Source organism: Talpa europaea (assembly GCF_964194135.1).
Source record: "Talpa europaea genome assembly, chromosome: 9".
Taxonomy (NCBI): Eukaryota; Metazoa; Chordata; class Mammalia; order Eulipotyphla; family Talpidae; genus Talpa; species Talpa europaea.
This window is the reverse complement of record NC_140076.1, coordinates 70,077,235-70,096,735: the sequence shown is the minus strand read 5'-3', so window position 1 is coordinate 70,096,735 and position 19,501 is coordinate 70,077,235. Positions and strand designations below refer to the sequence as shown.

At 47.9% G+C, this 19,501-nt stretch overlaps 2 protein-coding genes across 3 annotated transcripts; one reads left to right on the top strand and one right to left on the bottom strand.

Annotated features, from left to right (window-relative positions):
• Nucleotides 1-222: 222 nt before the first annotated feature.
• NHP2 (NHP2 ribonucleoprotein) lies at nt 223-3,987 on the top strand (the record flags this gene model as incomplete). 2 transcript variants are annotated; one of them, XM_084244222.1, is made up of 4 exons in its annotated part: nt 223-382; nt 463-532; nt 2,951-3,056; nt 3,678-3,987. In XM_084244222.1, 4 exons carry the CDS (start codon nt 223-225, stop codon nt 3,801-3,803), a joined length of 462 nt encoding a protein of 153 aa, XP_084100348.1. In that variant the 3' UTR covers nt 3,804-3,987. The 2 variants fall into 2 exon arrangements, with proteins under 2 accessions (XP_084100348.1, XP_084100349.1); XM_084244223.1 differs by lacking the exon at nt 2,951-3,056.
• Nucleotides 3,988-5,359: 1,372 nt separating this feature from the next.
• Nucleotides 5,360-18,794, bottom strand: RMND5B (required for meiotic nuclear division 5 homolog B; the record flags this gene model as incomplete). The annotated part of the gene is made up of 10 exons (XM_084244221.1): nt 18,780-18,794; nt 16,156-16,306; nt 10,535-10,680; nt 10,269-10,409; nt 8,323-8,423; nt 7,946-8,112; nt 6,967-7,132; nt 5,763-5,865; nt 5,505-5,659; nt 5,360-5,423 (listed from the first exon to the last, which is right to left on the bottom strand). Exons 2-10 carry the CDS (start codon nt 16,292-16,294, stop codon nt 5,360-5,362), a joined length of 1,182 nt encoding a protein of 393 aa, XP_084100347.1. The 5' UTR covers nt 16,295-16,306; nt 18,780-18,794.
• Between the last annotated feature and the right edge of the window lie 707 nt (nt 18,795-19,501).

The window sequence follows — 19,501 nt, the reverse complement described above, 5'->3', positions numbered from 1 at the left end:
CGAGCTCCGTCCCGGACCGGCCCCGCCCCGCCCCGCCCCTCAGAGGCGAGGCCCCGCCCCACGGCCGAGCCGCCGCTCTTCCGCGGGCCGAGACGGAGCGCTCGTCCCCGGCTGGCTGAGCAGGGCGCCCGCCCGCCTCCGGGCCGCGCGACCCGGAAGTGACTCCGAATTCCGGCCCGCGTGGGTTCGCTCCCTGGAGGCTCCGTAGTCGCGGCAGCTGCGATGACCAAGATAAAGGCCGATCCCGACGGGCCGGAGCCTCCGGCGGAGGCTTGTGGAGGGGAGCGCACTTACCACGAGCTACTGGTGAATCTGAACCCCATCGCGCAGCCCCTGGCTTCTCGCCGCCTCACGCGGAAGCTCTACAAATGCATCAAGAAAGGTGCGGCGGGCGCCGCGGTGGCCGGGTGGGCGCGCGGGTGGCGGGCCAGGGCCCCCCGGCTGAATCTAATGTGGTTGCAGCCGTGAAGCAGAAGCAGATTCGGCGCGGGGTGAAGGAGGTTCAGAAGTTTATCAACAAAGGCGAGAAAGGGTAAGAACCCCACCGCGCCGAATTTTGCATTTCTCAACAGTAGCGAACAGTATCCCTTCTACTAAGTCGGTACAAGTGCTCCGACTCATGTATATAGAAAATGATCAAGTAATCGATGAATTCCCTCCAGAATAGATGCCGGCCCATGACTTACACGAGCTCAAAGGGACACCACAGGCAAGTGGATTCCAGGGCATGCGAATGTTATAAGCCGGCTCCCTTAAGGGTAGACCCCAGCTGCAGTCACTCAGCGACTGCTTATGGGTGTTAACTCGTTTTCAGGCACTGCACTGTGGGGAGACAATGACGTTAATCAGACAACCACACAGTTACAAGTTGTGATTGATAAGAAGAGTGAAGTGAGGAGCTCATTACCCTCCATCTTTCTTTTCTGAGGTTTATTAGCATCTGAAGTGTATTTGTAACATCCCCTGTATCTTCCATTCTTTGAGAACAGGTTGAAGACTCACTGCTTTCTCTACAGAAATGTGTGGCACACTGTAGGTGCTCAAGAGATAATGCTGGAGGGATTTGATGCTCAGTGAGGAGTCTCACCTAGTTGCCAGTAGCTGAGATCTGAAGATAATCAGGATTAGTTTGGTGGAGTGGGCTAGATGATACTTTCTCACGAGACTCTGTCAGCCATAGTAAGTTTAGTTTTTTTTTTTTTTTTAAAGGGAAGCTTTTCTTTTTTTTTTTTTTAAGATTTATTTATTTATTTATGCAAGCACTGGGTACAGTCAGAAGCGCGGGAGGGTGAGAGAATTCACCAGAGCCAGAGCGGGGAGCAGAGCAGGCAGAAGGACCGAAGTACACTGCTGAGGGGAGCAGCGGGCGGCAGGAGAGGTCTGCGCGCCATGTAGGACCCTCCGCCAGTGGCCGGGGAGCGGCTGGGGAGCAGCCGGGGATCGAACCGGCGCTGCAGAGGCTGCGGGCAGCTTCGCAACCCAGCGCTCAACCGCTTCGCCACCGGGGAGGCCCAGTAAGTTTAGTTTTTATACTCAGAGCTTTGAAAGGCCATTGAGGGGTAAAGCCAGGGAATGACATAATTAAGATTCTCCTGGCAATTTAAGAAAGGATCAGAGGCACACAAGTGGACTTAGGGATGGTGAGATGGGAGCCTCTGTAGTCTAGAATAGATGCAAGGGCAATTTTGATTAAGTTAACGATGGCAGCAGTGGTGCAAGGGGTTAAGTCTCAGCACTATGAAGCTATCCCCAGCCACTGCAGCATGAGTTCAGCCCCTGGCCAGGAAGCTGACCCACATGGTGCAGCAGACCTCTCCTGACTCACCTGCTGCTCCCCTCAGCCACGTATTTCAGTAGATCCACCTGTTCTGCTCCCCACTCTGCCCCTGGTGACCCCCCACCCCCGCCACATCTCTGGCCTACACCCCAGCTCTTGTGTGCATAAATAAATAAGTCAAATCTTTAAAAAAAAAAAATAAAGTTGATGCATCTGAGAAGACTTTCGTACATGGAGTGTGAAGAGGTATGGATTCAGCTGAGTAGATTAGAGAGCCCACTCACTGAGTGAACAGTGGATGGGGCCAATTTGTGTAAGAAGATCCAAAGTTTGGTTTCAGGCAAATTTTTGAAGTGCCCCCTCTCCTCAGAAGAACTGCTAATAGGCAGATGGTCATATGGGTTTGGAGCTTGGAAAAGAGAGGGCCATGGCTGGAGAGAATAGATTTGGGAGTAAGGCGAAGCAGTGCTTTGAACCAAAAGCTCTTTCCTTTGTTTGCCTGTCACACACCACAGCCCTCATCCCCACAACAGACTCTTTGTTCTGTGTCTTCAGGGCTCTTGAGGCCCTTGCCTTTGATACCTTGCCAGCCCAGCCAGGACCCCTAAGGAATCTGTCAAGCCTTCATTGGTTCCCTGACCCTCCTGCCACTGAGCCCTGCATCTTAGCCTGACACTCAAGGCCCTTGGGTGTGGTCCCTCTCTGGCTTTACTGTCTTCCTCAGGCCCCAGTCTGTAGTCCAGAGCCACCCCAGACACCCACCTGGCCAGCCCAAGTGTTTGCTACCATTTCTGATTATTCCGATTATCTCAGCCTTAATTGCTTTCCTTGCCCCCAGCCCCTCCATAGACGTCACCATTCAATTTTCTGTTCATGTGTCACCTCCTGATTCTCCAAAAATTTGGCATCCGTGCACTGCATCTGTCTCAGCACGATACTACTTGTCACACTTGGTGGCATTTAATTATTGCCAGGAAATAGAAATCACCTTCCCAGAGGAATGTACTCAGCAAACACAAATTGCACTTTCAGAGGCTGGGAGACCCACATTAATAGTTGGGTTTCTTGACAGCTGGGAGCCATCTTTAACCCCTGCAGGCCCAGCCCAGAGACTTACTTAACTGAAAGGAGGAATGAGCAAACTAGAAATTATAGTGGGTTCTCTCATTTCAGGATCATGGTTTTGGCAGGAGACACATTGCCAGTGGAGGTATACTGCCATCTCCCAGTCATGTGTGAGGACCGCAATTTGCCCTATGTCTATATCCCCTCTAAGACGGTAAGGAGCACAGGAGCCCCTGATCTTGGTCAGCACTGGAGGGGTCTGGGTCCTGGTCTGCAGCAGCAGGCCATGGAGGAATGGGGCATGGGCTTTGGAGTTGAGACAGGCCTGGCCAGACTTCAGGCGCACTTCGGACCTTTATGCACTTCGGTTTCCTTTTTGTAAACTGGGACTCCATTCCTCTGAGAATGAAAAACACCTATGTGGATATGCTTTTGACACTGTACCTATGTTAGTCCTGTTGGGTGGGCGTGGTGCTCGGGGTGGGGGGGTATCTTAGGGGCCTAAAGCTGCCCTTTTGTTTTATCTTTATCAGGGGCCAGGCCTGGGGCACAGGGTTTAGGGGCCAGCAGGGAGCAGGAGAGCATAAGCCCTGCCCAAGGGGGCACCCCCACTACACTGGAAACTTTGCACAGCTGCCATTTGGGAATGTAGGCCCAGTGTTGCTGGACTGTGGCTTGAAAGTTTGCTACATTTAAATGACAATCAATATTCTGAAATGGAATGACCGGATAGCACACTTGTGGGCTGTATTTAAGCCACTGGATTAACGGTCTGGAACTCCCTGGCAGTGATTTTCCCAAACAGCCCTTTGCTCTTCTCTGCCCTTCTCTGCAGGACCTGGGGGCAGCAGCAGGCTCCAAACGCCCCACCTGCGTGATAATGGTCAAGCCCCATGAGGAGTACCAGGAGGCCTATGACGAGTGCCTGGAGGAAGTGCAGGCTCTGCCCCCACCCATGTGAAGGACTTAGGCAGCAACCTGGGCACATGCTCCGGAAGCTGTTGGGAAACCAGCCTGCTGTCCTGCTGCCCACACTCGCAGCATCTCCCCCGTCCCCAGGCAGCTATTTCATGAAGGAAAAGCCAGCATCTTCTCCAGGGCTGTTTCCCTTTGAGCTTCAATGAAGACAGTTCCAACAATGTGGTGTGGGGGAAGTAAATGCTAAGACTAAAATGTGGTGAGTCTGTGGGTGTTTTCTTGAGCAGCAGCTGGTGGTAGGGCTGAGGAGATGGTGAGCAATAAGAGGGGAAGCAGCCTTTCTTACCAGGGAACCCCAAGGATTTTACAAGTATTCACTGCTATGCTGGGCTGCCCTGGGCAGGTGTTAGACTCAAGCCAGGAATTGACTCTAGGCTGCCCACCCCCAAGCTTTCGACTCCCACTTCCAGAGTCAGTGGGCGCTGCAGGATAAGGCGGCCAAGCCTAGATTCAGCTGCACAGAAGCCTATACCCCCTATGTTGGGACACCCCCATTCATCATTTCTTTCCCCAGGAGCCATAAATGCCACTGGGAAGCTACGGAAGCAGTTTACCCACCCACATAGTACATTTTAAATAGGAACATGAAGCTAAGTACAAAACTATAGGCCATCTCTCCTGTGTGGCATCACAGGCCCTGATAGCCCAATCCTTTCAGGCATTTTACATTTAAGGTGCCTTCCAGCTTTTCAGAACCCTCCCACACCCACCCCTGCCTCAGCGCACACAGCCACCAAGCTCAGGCACCATGGAGAAAAAACCTAGACAGAGCTTGGGCTTGAGGGTCAGATCTGGTTTAACCACCAAGCGCTCTCCTTTACAAGCCTGATGCTTGGCTATACAATTCATGTTCCTCAACCCTCTATACCAATTTCAAATGAAGAGGTAATGAGCTGTATTTATGAATGTGTAAAAGCACCTTGCACAGGGCCCAACATATTACAGGATTTTCTCCCCATCAGATGCGGGCTGGGTTCTTCCTGACTGGGCACCATGGCTGCTTCTGTTCTAACCAGCAGCAGCAGCCAGGCCATGCCTGGCACCTCTCTGCAGTGGGCACATATGCATGTGAAATTCTTTGCCGGTGAAGCTAAAGGCAGGTTAGTATATTTGCTCCAAGTTATAAAACAGTGGCATTCAATTCTAACCTAGACTATTTACAGTAGGAAACAGATACATACATTGGTGAGGCCATACAGCAGGAGGCGGACATGATGCTGGCATGGCAGTGGGACCTGGCTGAGGCAGGGATGGGAAGACATCTGCTGCTGGTGGCAAGTCCTTGCTTCTATGTTGGTCGATACTTACAGCAAATATAAACGGACACAGCAGGACTAGAGAAGCCAGCTTCTTACAGCCAGGGAGCCAGCTGCCTGGGGCAGGTTGGCTCATATCCTTCTAGCTTCTGGCCATGGTGGCACTCCTCAAGTTTGCCGCTCTGAAATGAACTACAGTCCACTGAAACCAGCCATCCTCACTGAGATGGCCAAGGATCATGGGTGAAAACCCCTCAAAACCAAAGTTCCTTCGAGGCTGGGATCAGAATATGAGGCGTTTGCCATCTGCTGGGTTTTGCTCCATAGGGCAGTAGGGACACTTCAGCCTGCAAAGAGGGGGAAATGGGTCTCAGGGCTGGGCCAGCAGGATGGCCAGGCCAGGATGGAGCCAAGCATGGGTAACTTACTTTCCTCCATTAATGAGCTTGTTGAGTGCATCTCTTGAGATCACATGGCCACAAATGAGCTTGATGGGAGGGTTGGAATCCGATGTCTGCTGGCGGAGGATGGGGCACGCAAAGACCGAGTGGTACCAGCACTTCATGCCGAGTTCTATCTCAATCTGGAGAGGCCGGGAGAAGGGTGAATCCCGTTCCTGTCCCCACCATCGTCCCCACCGTCCTCCCCAGTGCCTTCTGCCCACTCCTGCCCCAGCTGAGACTCACCGGCAGTTCATCCTTGTGACTCCACACCCCCGTGCACTGCCTCTGCTCGATCACTGCTTTGATGTTCATCAGCACAGGCAGCGCCACACAGCCAGAGGCGAAGCTGCAACAGAACAAAGAGCATGGGCTAGAGTGGTCCAGACCAAAAAAAAACCAGACAAAAGGACCAACATTCTGAGTCTTGTGACTCAGGACTGGGTTCTAAAGTGGCATAGGGTTTAAATCAAACCTTGAAAAAAATTCAGGGTAGCTTATAAAGTGCCACATGTAGCTATGTGTGTCCAACTACATGGCACCCCAAATTTGAGAACCCACAGGAAAGATAAGATCCAGAGGGCAGATACCTGCTTATCTAAACCATTGAAAAGATGGGGACAATGATCAGTTTGAAGCAACCCCAGCCTACCCATCTACCCCACTCTGCAGTCATAATATAGCTCTATGTCTGGTTATCAGTTACAGCAATTAGAAATTGGGGAATTCAGACCTCATGATTGGGGTTGGGATGGGGAGTCAACCGGCTAAATAGCTTCAATGTGTAGGTCGGGCCTGTACCAGAGAACTAAGGTGTGATGGTACCTGCCTGCTGGGAACACCGCTCCACTGAAACGACATCCATGGTAACAAACTAGAGGGTAGAGTCCATCACTCGGATAGGGCAGGAGAGTCGACAATCAGTCTAAATAAACGCACTGTGATGCTATGCACTATGGCGTGTGTGGCTGTGTTGGGTATCCTAGACAAGATCATTCTCATTTATGAAATGAGGATAACACAATGACCCCTCGGGTCACAGTGAAGTCACAGGAGAATACTACTGGAACAGAGCCTTCCAAGTGAAAATTCTTGAGGCCATTTACTGAGCCCTTCACCCATCTCCTTGCGGGGCAGTGGTACTGGAGGGTCTTGTGATAATCCAGGGGTGAAGTGCAGGGGAGGCAGGGACCTCATTCCAGATACCTTACAAAATGGGAACTTTGACCCTGTCATTGACCTCATGGTGACCTCAGGCCTCAACTCTTCCTAATCTCAGTTTCTCCGACAGTAAGAAGAGAGGTGATTTTTATTTGGAAAAATGACTTACTACTTGCAGTTTAGGTCTGTGAAGGCACCAAGCACAATCTCTGGCACACAGGCAGGGCCTCAGTGAATTGTGTTTCTCTCTTACCCCTCCCATTTGTGCCCCTCCCCCAGCTGGCTGTACCTGACACTGAGGGGTGACTCCACAGAAAGCCCCAGCAGGGAACAAGCATCCCGGGTAAAGGTCTCACAGATCTCCGCCCAATGGCTATTATCCAGGAGGTGGCAGTAGGGTGACTTCTCCAAGCCCAGCCGGAGGTACACCAGGCTGCCCATCATCACCTGGATCTCTGCAAGACAAGGGGACCAGGCTTAGGGGCCTTGCCCCACTCTGTGGCAGCTGCAGAGCAACCAGAGTGGCTCCCAGATCCCTAGGACTGAAATGCCCTCGGGTGAAACTGGTTTTCCAGAGAATCCAATAGGAGGGTAGGATCTTGGGGCTGCTTGGAACAAGGATAGGCACCAGGGAGGGAGGAATTTCAGTTCTTTTTATCCTTGAAAGGGCACCCAAGAAGTGAATCTCAGGTAGGCACCCATGTTCTGCAACACGAGCTAATCTCTCTTGTTAAAGTTTTCAGAAGATACGCGGCTAAAATTTGGTAATGTTGCTTGGTGTTCATGATGCTTATTTCCAAATGATATGTGAAGAAATGTGATTGGAATTAAAAAAGTCACTAGCTGCAGGGGTGGTTGTGAGTGGTGACCATCTGGCAGGTGAGACTCCCAAGACTGGGGTTGGAAATCCTGAGTGAATGAAGAGAACTCTGGCAAGAGCTCCTGAGGTGAAGAAGGAGTCTTAAGAAACCAGCTGGGTTCTCAGCAGGGTTCTAGGTGGGAGAGGCTGGTGTATTGCCGAGGCAGGGTAGCCTCAGGGCACAGGTGCAGGGTGCTGAGTGGGGGTATGGCACATGGCATGTGTCAGGCAGGAGGAAGTCTGAGATGAAGCTGGGAGGAAAGGCAGAGACAGCTGAGAACCCTGAGTTTGGAGCTTCCCTTTAAGACAATGAAGGAGAGGTGAAAGAGTGGAGTTGGGGAAGGGCACTGGTAATGTGCAGCACGACTATCCCACTCACGCTGACCCGTGCTGCAGCCTGAGCACCTACCCCGCTGGTGCAGCCGTGCAAAGGGCTGGAAGTGCCGGGCATAGCTGAGGGCCTCCAGCTGCTTCTCAGAGCCACCTGCCAGAAGGCGGATGAAGTGTAGTCGGTGCAGCTTGAACTCCAGGGAGCTGTTGAGCTCCAGCAGGCGCTGCCTGTGGGAGATGGCCCATCTGGGGAGAAAGGGCCAGTTTAATGTGCAGCTGGCAGAACAGAACTGAGAGATGGACTCCAGAAGCCTCTGGGAGGTCCAGAAGACAAGGCTGGAGCCTGGAAGACAGAGCTGGAGGTGTGTCACATACTTTGGGTAAGGTGAAGACAAGCCCAGTGCCTTGAGCAGCAAAGGCAGCAGTGATTCTATGGGGCAAGCGGGGCCAACTTACTCCAACGCTGGCCCCAGGTCCTGCTCATGCAGAGCTTCCAGGATTCGATTCAGCTCCAGGAAAGGCTGCTTGAAATCCAAATCCACGTTGAGGGTGGACTCCTGTGGGAAGAGGCCGATCCCACCATTGGAGGACTGTTTCTAAAATTTTCTGCTCTGCACATAATAAAACCTCATTTGCCAACCATAGGCTGGGGGTGGGGGTTTGTGCGCAGAGGAGCTATGGTTTCTTGTTCCCATTTCAGTTCTGGGAAGCTGACTGCTACACGCTGGCCTCCCAAAGGTAGACCACAACTCAGCCCTACCCCCAGGGAACAGCCCCCGTGGAGCAGCAAGTGATAACATTACTCCTTTTCAATCTTCCCAGTTACATGAAGAGAAAGTAGCTTTATTTCTTTTTTTTTTTAAAGATTTATTTATTTGTGCATACAGCAGCTGGGGTACAGGCCAGAGATGTGGGGAGGGGGGGGTGAGAGGATTCACCAGACAGGATTCACCAGACAGAGTGGGGAACAGAACAGGCAGACCGACTGAAATACATTGCTGAGGGGAGCAGCAGGTGAGACAGGAGAGGTCTGCCTCACCATGTGGGTTGCTCCCTGGCTGGCCGGGGATCGAGCTTGTGCTGCAGAGGCTGCGGATTGCTTCATAGTGCATTTACTCCCTTGCGCCACCCGGGAGGCCCCGAAAGTAGCTGTATTTGTACTGCCGGTAAGTTTTTAATACCTGACAAGTGCTACTGTCATTTCACTGATCTTTCTTTTTCTTTTTTTAAAAGATTTATTTATTTATTTATACAAGCACTGGGTTCAGTCAGAAGCGCGGGAGGGTGAGAGGATTCACCAGAGCCAAAGCAGGGAACAGAGCAGGCAGAAGGACCGAAGTACACTGCTGAGGGGAGCAGCGGGCAGCAGGGAAGGTCTGCGCGCCATGTGGAACCCTTGCCGGCGACCGGGGATTGAACCGGCACTGCTGAGGCTGCGGGCAGCTAGGCAGCCCAGCGCTCAACGGCTGCACCACCAAGGGAGGCCCATCATTGATCTTTCTTTTTAAGGAGAGGTAGCAAGTCTCAACTCAGAACCCTAGCTGACTAGAAATGAATAACTAGCTAGAAATTAATGACTTCACTTGTTATGGTATATATTTTTAGAGACACATTTTATTTATAGAAGGGGGTCTGACTTCCTTTCTAAAATATACTTGAAGAATAGCAGGGCTAGGAGGCTCAGGGCCCTGCAGGCTGTAGGAGCTGAGAGGCTGAGTCAGGACCCAGGATGTCGCAGCCTCTTAGAGCTGTTCAATCAGAAGATGGAGGAGGAAATGTTCCCAGGCCCAACAACCAGCCAGCGGCCTGACCTATCAGTGTAGCAGCAGCCCTGGGGATGTGAGGAGGAAGGGCAGCCCTAGCCCCATGTTCAGCTTCATGGGTATATGCAAAGGTGGGGATAAACTGGCCCCCAGGATGGGAATAATAGCCAAGAAGCAGAAGACAGAGGAATTAACAAGGTGATACGTGTGGGCCTGCAATTCTGCAAAGTTTATAACTAGATGGCAAGTTCCCCTCCAAGGGCTTATGCACAAAAAGAAACAAGATACCCTCTGCAGCAGGGATGAGTCTCTAGGAATCTCTGACCTTCGACACTTGCCTTCTGAGACTTCACAGTGGTTTATTGTTCCCTGTCTTCCCACCTCCTCACTTGTTCTCTTTTCCTGTCTTCCTCTTCTTGCCCTCCCTTCCCCAGCCATCACTTCTGGGAGGTAAAGAACTTGATTTAGAGCCATGAAATGAGGTAACTATAACAGGGTTACACCTGAAGCCTATATAATATTGTAAACCATTTTTACGTCAATAAAATATTTTTAAAATAAGGACTAACAGGAACCTAAAATGAAAGCTATCAAGTGGAAAGCAGAGTGGGCAGACCTCCTCCCCACAGCACCCCTTACCTGGCACAGCTCCTCTGCCACGCTGAGCATGCCCTGCTGGTACAGGTGCTCCACAATGGCCATCTGCAGGATCTGCTGCTGCTTCTCCCGAGAGTCCCATACCGCGTCGGAGACCACACCACAAATCTCAGAGTCAAAGTTCTGATGAGGATGAGAGATAGGGTGCTGTAACTTGGTGCTCATGTCTCCCACAGCTCTCCTGAGGGATCCTGTACGTTAGCTCCAGGGGAGCCCCGCCCTCACTCTGGGACTGCCCACATGCATACCCTGTCAATGGCTTTGCCCACTCGGGAGACACTGCTGTGAATGTCCTTGTGGTCCGATGCCAGTTTCTGTACAGTGTCTTTGATCTTCCGACAGCACTGAGACATCACCAAGGAGAGGGTGGCTGAGAGAGGTGTCCCCTGGAGGGCTGCAGAAGAACACTGGCAACGAATCAGGCACAGAGAACAGACACAGACCTTGTCTCTGTTTCCTCATGCTAAATGCCAGCCTGAGCCCTGGGGAGCAGCCCTGCCCTCTGGAGTGAAAGACTCGGCTTCTGTTCCAGGTCCTGCCACATTTTATCTGCATGACTTGGAACTGGTCAAGTGGGGCAACTGGTTCATTTCCTAGTCTTTATCTTCTCACCTATAAAATGGGGGTGATAGCACTGGCCTGGTAGGTTACTGTGAAATGAAAACGATTTGCATTTACTGTGGATTAAGTATTTTATTTTAGCCCATTTAATCTTCACCACCATATTACACAGAGAGGACTGTTGGTACCCTATCCTTTAGCTGAGAAAGCTGAGACTGCAACTTGCCAGGTCACCCAGAAGTAACCAATGTAATGCCCATGGTCCCTACCACAACACCAGATGGCCCCTTACTATCTTGAGTGAGATACTATGTGTAACGAAGACCTTGAACCAGGCCTCCCTGTTGGTACAAGGGGTTAAATCTCAGCGCTATGAAGCTATAGGCAGCCACTGCCGTATGAGTTTGATCCCCAGCCAGGGAGTTGACCCTCATGGCACAACAGACCTCTCTTGTCTTGCCTGCTGCTCCCCTCAGCAATGCATTTCAGTCAATCTGCCTGTTCTGCTTCCCACTCTGTCTCTGGTGAATCTTCTCACTCTCCCATACCTCTGCCCTACAACCCAGCTCTTGTATGCATAAACAAATCTTAAAAAAAAAAAAAAAAAAAAACCAACAAAACAAAGACCATGAACCATAAAGCACTAATGCACACTAATGCCACTTATCAACCCAACAGACCCCACTGACAACTGTTAGCTCAACAAATTCCTATCTGAGAAGACAGTCTCCTGAAAACACAATGCATCCATAGTATCTATTAACCAAAGTCACAGAGTGTAAATGCATTTCAGATCAGCAAGAAAAAAAAAAAACAACCCAAAACTTTCTGCCGTATATAATTAACAGATACCTTCAAAAACAAGGAAACCTGGGCATTTATTACAGCATGGTACAAGCACAGCATAGAATGCTAAGCAACCAGGTGCAAGGTGAGGCAGAAGCTTATGGACTGATACGGAACATTCACCAAGACAAGACTGTGTATGGGAAAAGCAAGGTGCTAGAAAGTACATACTTTATGCTACCCTTCATGTTTAAAAAAAAGAGGGGGCATAGATGCTTATACATACAAACTGTCTTGGAAGGGCACTTAAGAATGCCCTTCCATTTCAAGGATGACCTTGTGGAAAGGGCACACAGGAACTGGGAATCAGGGGTAAAAGGGATACTGGCTTTTGCTATAAAGTTTTTGACCTTAACCTTTAAATCTTTTCCATGTGCATGCATTCTTTAAAAAAATAAAAAGGTGGGGCCTCCCTGGTGGTGCAAGGGGTTAAGCACCGCACTATGAAGCAATCCGCAGCCTCTGCAGCACAAGTTCGAAGCCTGGCAGGCCAGGGAGCAACCCACATGGCGAAGCAGACCTCTCTCACCTTGCCTGCTGCTCCCCTCAGCAGTGTATTTCAGTCGATCTGTCTGTTTTGTTCCCCACTCTGTATCTGGTGAATCCTCTCACTGCAACCCGCCCCCCGGCATCTCTGGCCTGTACCCCAGCTCATGTATGCATAAATAAATAAATCTTTAAAAAAAAAAATAAAAAGGTAACAACCACTATATAACTTTGTTTTTCTCAGTGATTCTAGGCATAGCAATTTTGAAAATATGTTCTAACTATAGCAGAAATTGAGCAGATAAGAAAATATACGGCAGATGTTGGGAGTAAGGTTTCTCACTGGTAGAGAAAAGAAAGAGAGGTGTACATATGGAAAGTCTAGGAAGTACCTTGCCATCTAGAAATGGAATTGGTGGCATCAGTATTAATTCATGGTCTGCAATAGATGACAGATGATAGACAGACAGATGGATCATCTCCTAAAACATCCTAGAAACAATGACACTCCGGTAACAACCTAGATCATGATTTTTTAAAATATATATTTATTTATGCATGCATGCAATAGCTGGGGTACAGGCCAGAGATATGGCGGGGTAAGAGGATTCACGAGAGACAGAGAGGGGAGCAGAACAGGCAGACTGATTGAAATACACTGCTGAGAGGAGCAGCAGGAGAATTGGGAGAGGTCTGCTTCACCATGTGGGTTGCTTCCTGGCTGGCCGGGGATCAAACTCATGCTGCAGAGACTGCAGATTGCTTCAGAGTGCGGTGCTTAACCCCTTGTGCCACCAAGGAGGCCCTTTGATCATGATTTCCAAATATTATTGCCCACCAAAAGAACCAGGATTCCTAACAGAAATTACTGATTCCAGAGAATAGCTTACTTACTGAGCCAGAAAGTCAGTGCCAAAATAACAACAACAATAATAAAGATGGGCCATGTCAAAGGGACATAGGAACAAACAGTGCTAAGACAACTGAATGCAGTAGAATGAAATTGAACCTTACATGATGAAAGTTAATTCAAACAGATAAAAGACACCACTGTGAGAGCCAAAACTACAAAACTTCTAGAAAAAATAGAGGTATAAACCTTCATGGTCATAGATATGACAATGAAAGTTACAAGCAACCAAAAGAAAAAGATGGAATTCAATATTTAAAATTTCTACGCTTCAAAGGAGACTATCAAGAAAATGAAAAGATGGGCCATAATAGATGTTTGCAAATGTTTATCTAATGAGGTTCTATTATCAACTATAAAAAGAACACATTTTAAAAATGGATAAAGAGGGCCTGCCCTGGTGGCGCAGCGGTTGAGCACTGGGCTGTGAAGCTGCCTCTGCAGCGCCGGTTCAATCCCCAGCCGCCAGCGAGGGTCCCACATGGAGCGCAGACCTCTCCTGCCGCGCCCACTGCTCCCCTCAGTAGCGTATCTTGTCAGTCGGCCTGTACTGTTCCCTGCTCTGACTCTGGTGAATTCTCTCACCCTCCCGCGCTTCTAACTGTACCCAGTGCTTGTATAAATAAATAAATAAATGATTCTTTAAAAAAAGTAAATAAATAAAGATGGATAAAGAATTTAAACAGGACCTTCTTGGTGGCGCAAGGGGTTACATCTCAGCACTATGAAGCTATCCGCAGCCACTGCAGCTCCAGTTCGATCCCCGGCCAGGGAGCTGACCCACACGGTGCAGGAGGCCTCTCCTGTCTTACCTGTTGCTCCCCTCAGCAGTATATTTCAGTAGATCCACCTGTTCTGCTCCCCTCTCTATCCGTGCTGAATCCTCTTTCTTACCCACCACACCTCTGGCCTAGACCCCAGTGCTTGTATGCATAAATAAATAAATCTTTAAAAAAAAAAAGAATTAAAAAAGCTACCATAGGACCAGGCACTGAAAATAGAATGAAGGGCTGCCACATGCACCTGGAACACATGAAGCCAAGTGAAAGAAGCCAGACACAAAAGGCTGCATATTAGTGTGATTCCACTTACGTGGAGTGTCCAGAATGGGCAAATCCATCAAGAGAAAGTAAATCAGTTGTTCTTCATTATAACTGAATGCCAACTAACAAATGATATTTATTAGGAATGACAGAGCAGAAAAAAGAAATCACCCACATTGTAATCACTTTTAATTGATAATTGATTCATGCAAGAAATCATTAATTGAAGCTAAAACTAGTGGGCTAAAGTTTGATAACGGGCAGAACATATGTTTCAAAGTATCTCCCCACAAATTACTTATTAACTCTAAAGAAATATTAACTTTACAATGAAGGAACTTGTCAGATACTATCTTAATCATGTGATCAAGTTACCAATAACAGAACAAGATGACCCCTACTACATTCTGATGTGATACAGTGAGATGCATCACTTCTGAAGTCTTCCTGTCCAAAATGCAAGACATGATGGGCGAGGAAGCAAAAGGTAAATTTACATTGACAGATATCCTGTAAAATCAGCAGCTTTAATTAAACCTTAAAAGTCAGTCATGAAAGATCAAAGTAGGTGAAGGAAAGGTTGCAGATTAAGAAAAAAAAAAAATGAAAGATCCATTTGAGAAACTGAATTCAGTGCTTATCTTGGACTGGATCCTGGACTGGAAAATAAATTGCAATGCTTTATGAAAACTATCAGACAGTGGCAAAATTGAAATATATGCTTTACTCATTAGATGACAGAATTGTATTAATGTTATTATCTCAATTTTAATAACATATCATACTTATGTAAAAGAATATCTTTAGTCTTAGGAAAAAACTGAAGATTTAGGAGCAAGTGGGGTGTGAGACCTATAACTTAATTTCAAATGGTTAAAAAGCAGCAAGAGAGCCTCCCTGGTGGTGCAAGGGGTTAAGCACCGCACTATGAAGCAATCCGCAGCCTCTGCAGCACGAGTTCAATGCCCAGCCGACCAGAGAAAAACCCACATGGCAAAGCAGACCTCTCCTATCTTGCCCTCTGCCCCCCTTAGCAGTGTATTTCAGTCTGTCTGCCTGTTCTGTTCCCCATTCTGTCTTTGGTGAATCCTCTCACCTCCCTGCATCTCTGGCCTATAACCCAGCTCTTGTATGCATAAATAAATAAATCTTAAAAAAAAAAAAAAGCAGTAAGAATAGGTAAGAGAATATACAAAACAGCTTTCTCTCTCCCTGACATCTTGGCAGCTGCTCTTGGTTGGGGGCCATCCCACACTTAAGGAAGGAAGGTGGTGGTCAAAAAGAAGATGAAAAGGTTGTAGAGTCAAACAACTCTAGTCTCCAACTTGTTATAAAAAGTGGAGAGTACATGTGCTGGGGTACAAGCAGATTCTGAAAATAATCAGACAAGACAAAGCAAAACTGGTCATCCTCACCAATAACAGCCCAGGCTTGAGGAAATCTGAAGTGGAATACTATGCCATGCTGGCCAAAACCCACATCCATCCCTCCAGTGGCAACAACAGTGAATGGGGCACAGCGTGTGGGAAATACTACAGTGTGCATCGTTGACGCAGGCCATCGCTGACGTAGGTGATGCTGACATCATTAGAAGCACTCCAGAACAAAAGTAAACATGCAAAATTTTTCTTTAATAAAACTGGCCAGAGTATGTTTAAAAAAAAAAAAAGTAAAGCAGATCTGGCAACATATTAGCATTTGGAGAATCCTGGTGCAGGTATACATGAATTCTTTAAATTAATCTTGGAACTTTTTGTAAGTTGAAATGATCTAAAAAAAAAAGTCTGAAAAATGCAAAACAGAAGATCAAATTGAGAAGAAAATGAAAATAATCTCAGGCAAATGATTTCTGTTGGGCTTTTTGAAATAGCTCAGAAGCTATCATTATCCCCCTTTGAGCAGACAGATGGATTCATGTGCCAACTTCCAAATTATTATTCTAGAAACTCTGTCACTGAGTAGCCTCAGGTTCTCTGAGGCCCACAGGGATGCAGGTGTGGGGCTCTAGTGGGGGGACACCCACCTGCACTTGCCAGCTCAGCACGCAGCTGGCCCACATAGTGCAGCAGCTCCTCCAGGCTTTGCTCACAGTGCTGCCCATAGGTCAGGAACTTCTGCAGGACCTTGTCCACCTCTCTCTCCACGCTGGCACACTGCTCCATGCTGGCCTCTGCCTGGGAGGAGAAGGGGGGAGACACGTTGTGTCAGGCCCCAGCTGGGCCAGGGAAGGGTTCCCGGATAGCCCTCACCATTTCCATCATCGATCAATGCTCAGAAATTCCTGGGCTTAGCAATCTGTGCTGAGCTCCCACCTCCCCAGGCAGGGTGTGCCGTGGAGGCTGTGAGGATGGGTTTTTCAATCATAGTGAGAAAATTACCTTGTTTTAACTATTTTCATTCTGTAATCCTTGTTCATCTCAGAAGAGAGAGCTGGCAGCACAGAGCCCCCAGGGGTAATAAAGCTGACCCTTGAGCAACATGGGTTCCAACTGCGTAAGTCCACTTACATAGATTTTATTATAAACAGCTCACATAAGCTTATAGTGTTGGTAAATCCAGCAGAGTGCTATAAATGTATTTTCTTAATATCATTTTCTCTAGTTTATTGTAAGAATATAGCATACAATAATGTTAACAAGAAAATACATGCTAGTAATAAAAGAAAATAAAAACAAAAACATTGGGCCTCCCTGGTGGTGCAGGGGTTAAGTACAGCACTATCAAGCTATCATCAGCCACTGTGGCATGAGTTCAATCCCTAATCAGGGAGCTGACCCACATGGCACAGCAGACCTCTCCTATCTCGCAGACTGCTCTTCTTAGCAGTGTATTTCAGTCAATCTGCCTGTTCTGCTCCCCACTATCTCTGGTGAATCCTCTCACTCCCTCTTACCCGCTGTGGCCTACAACCCAGTTCTTGTATGCATAAATAAATAAATCTTAAAAAAAAAAAAGATATATAAGTATATTTTAAAAATACATGTGTGTATGTGTCAATCAACTGCTTATGTTATCAGTAAAGCTTCCAGTGAATGGCAGGCTATTAGTAGTTATGTTTTTAGGGAGTCAAAAGTTATACAAGGATTTTCAACTGTGTAGGAGTCTATGTTCCTAACCTTCAAGTTGTTCAAGAGTCAGGTATACTAACTAGAAACCCATCCATACCCTGTGTATATTCACTACAGCCACCTTTCTTGCAGTTAGTGGGAAGCAGTTTTCTTTTTTTTTAAGATTTACTTTTATGTATTTATGCATACAAGAACTGGGTTGCAGGCCAGAGATTTGGGGCATGAGAGGATTCACCAGAGAATGGGGAGTAGAACAGGCAGATTGACTGAAATACACTGCTGAGGGGAGCAGCAGGTGAGACAGGAGAGGTCTGCTGCACCATGTGTGTCAGCAACCTAGCCCGGGATGGAACTCAGGCTGCTATGGCACTAGTGCTATGACTAGGGAGTCCTGGAAGTACTCCAGGACTATTAAGAGGTGCCTATTTAGGTGACTATTTAGGTACTATTAAGAGAGGTGCCACGAATGTGGTATCTGAATGGGCAGTTTTTGGGAAAGCAGCCCAAGGAACAACTGCCAATCACGTTGGTCTGACAGGCCTTTCCCCCTACTCCTCATGCACCCTGCCGCTCACCCACTGATGGGCAGTGGTGTCCAGTTACCCAGAACTCTTCTTCACAGCTCCATGCCCTGCTTCATGGTACACTTTCTCCTACTGTGCAATCCATTATCTCTCACCTCCTCCACTACTTGAGAAGATGGCTCATCCTTTCCAAGTTAACGCAGACGTCATCCCCTTCAGCAGCTGTCCCTGCCTGCTCCCACTTGACTTCCTCAATTTCACTCTGCATTCCCCCCATTTCAGTTTGGATCACTGCACAGTGATCTGTTTGAGGGCTTGCCTCCCCCCAAGACTAAACCATCTCTTGTCCTAATAACCTTCCCTCCTCATTATAGCACTGACTTTTCTTGTCCCACCTTTGAGGCGTAGGAATTAAGTTTCTGCCACCCTGGGCCACTGTTCCCCTCTGCTACAGAGTAGACTTTGACACTGAACACCTGGACAAATCTGCAGAATTTTTGGTGACAGAGTTGTTTCCCTTCCACCCCCTCCAACTATAGCATTTGAAGTAAGAGGACCCTCTCAAACATTCATATCTAGTCAGTTGTCCACTCTCTCAAAGAAGGGTAACATCCCAGAATCACAGAGGGAACATGTATCCAAGGCGACCATCAACATTCTCCCAGACTCTTCCATTCTCATCAGGAATGGTCAGTCCTAGCCTCATCATCTGGGCCCAGCCTATAGCAGACAGGGGGAAGGTGACAGGGACAGGTACCCTCTGTCCTCAGGGCTGATGCTATCACACTGGAATTTGTAATCATGGTATCCAGAAAACATGCCCCACCTTCATCGCCCCTGAACATATTCTATGACTGGAGAAAAGTAATAGGGACTTGTTTCTGAAATACTGTTACTTGTTCTGAAATACTGTTAACTATTACTGCTATAATAGTCAACATTTCCTAGGTACTTATTCTGTGCAGGGCACTGTGTTCCAATGACTTTGCATGCATTAACTAATTTATTTAATTCTTATAAAAACACCATGAAGTAGGTGCAATTACTAGGCACAATTTACAGATGAGAAAATGAGACATAGATATATTAAATAATAAACTGTCCACGGTCATGCAGCTAGGAAGTAGAGAGCCGTCTGGCTCCAGGCTCCAGAGTCCTTCACATCCTAGTACTCTTCTGGAGAACTCTCCATAGTACTATTACGGAGTACTTAACAAGCTACCGGTTCACCAGGAAAGGAAAGCAGCAAGTATTTGTGGTTGGATGAGTGTACAGCAATTATTAGTGATGACAAGACACAGGAAACTCATCACAGAGCCTATGAGATGATCAACTAGAAAAGATGGCAGGACTAAGGAATGTATGCCAAGACAGTCTGCAAGTCAGTCTGCAAATCAGACAGTCTGCAAATACCAAAAATAAACACAGCTCAAGAAAGAGGAACCTGCCAAGGCAAAAAATCTGACCCTTTCAGATACCACGTAATTATACTAGAGTTTTCAAAGGGAAGCTCAACGCAGCACCTGGAAATTGTACTAAAAAGCAGAGGAAAGAAATGAATACCGTGGTTTTCATACCAGCACTGTGCGTTATGGCAGGGAGTAAGAGACACAGTCTACAGGGTCTTATCACTGCGAAGGAAATATGAGGGATGCATCAATGGAAGCCTTGATAGCATTTAGAAACCATGTTCTACATATACCCACAGCAACATCAACAAGATCCCAAAACATGATAGTGAGAGGGGAAAAGAAGCAAAATGAAGTCTCAGCAGAAT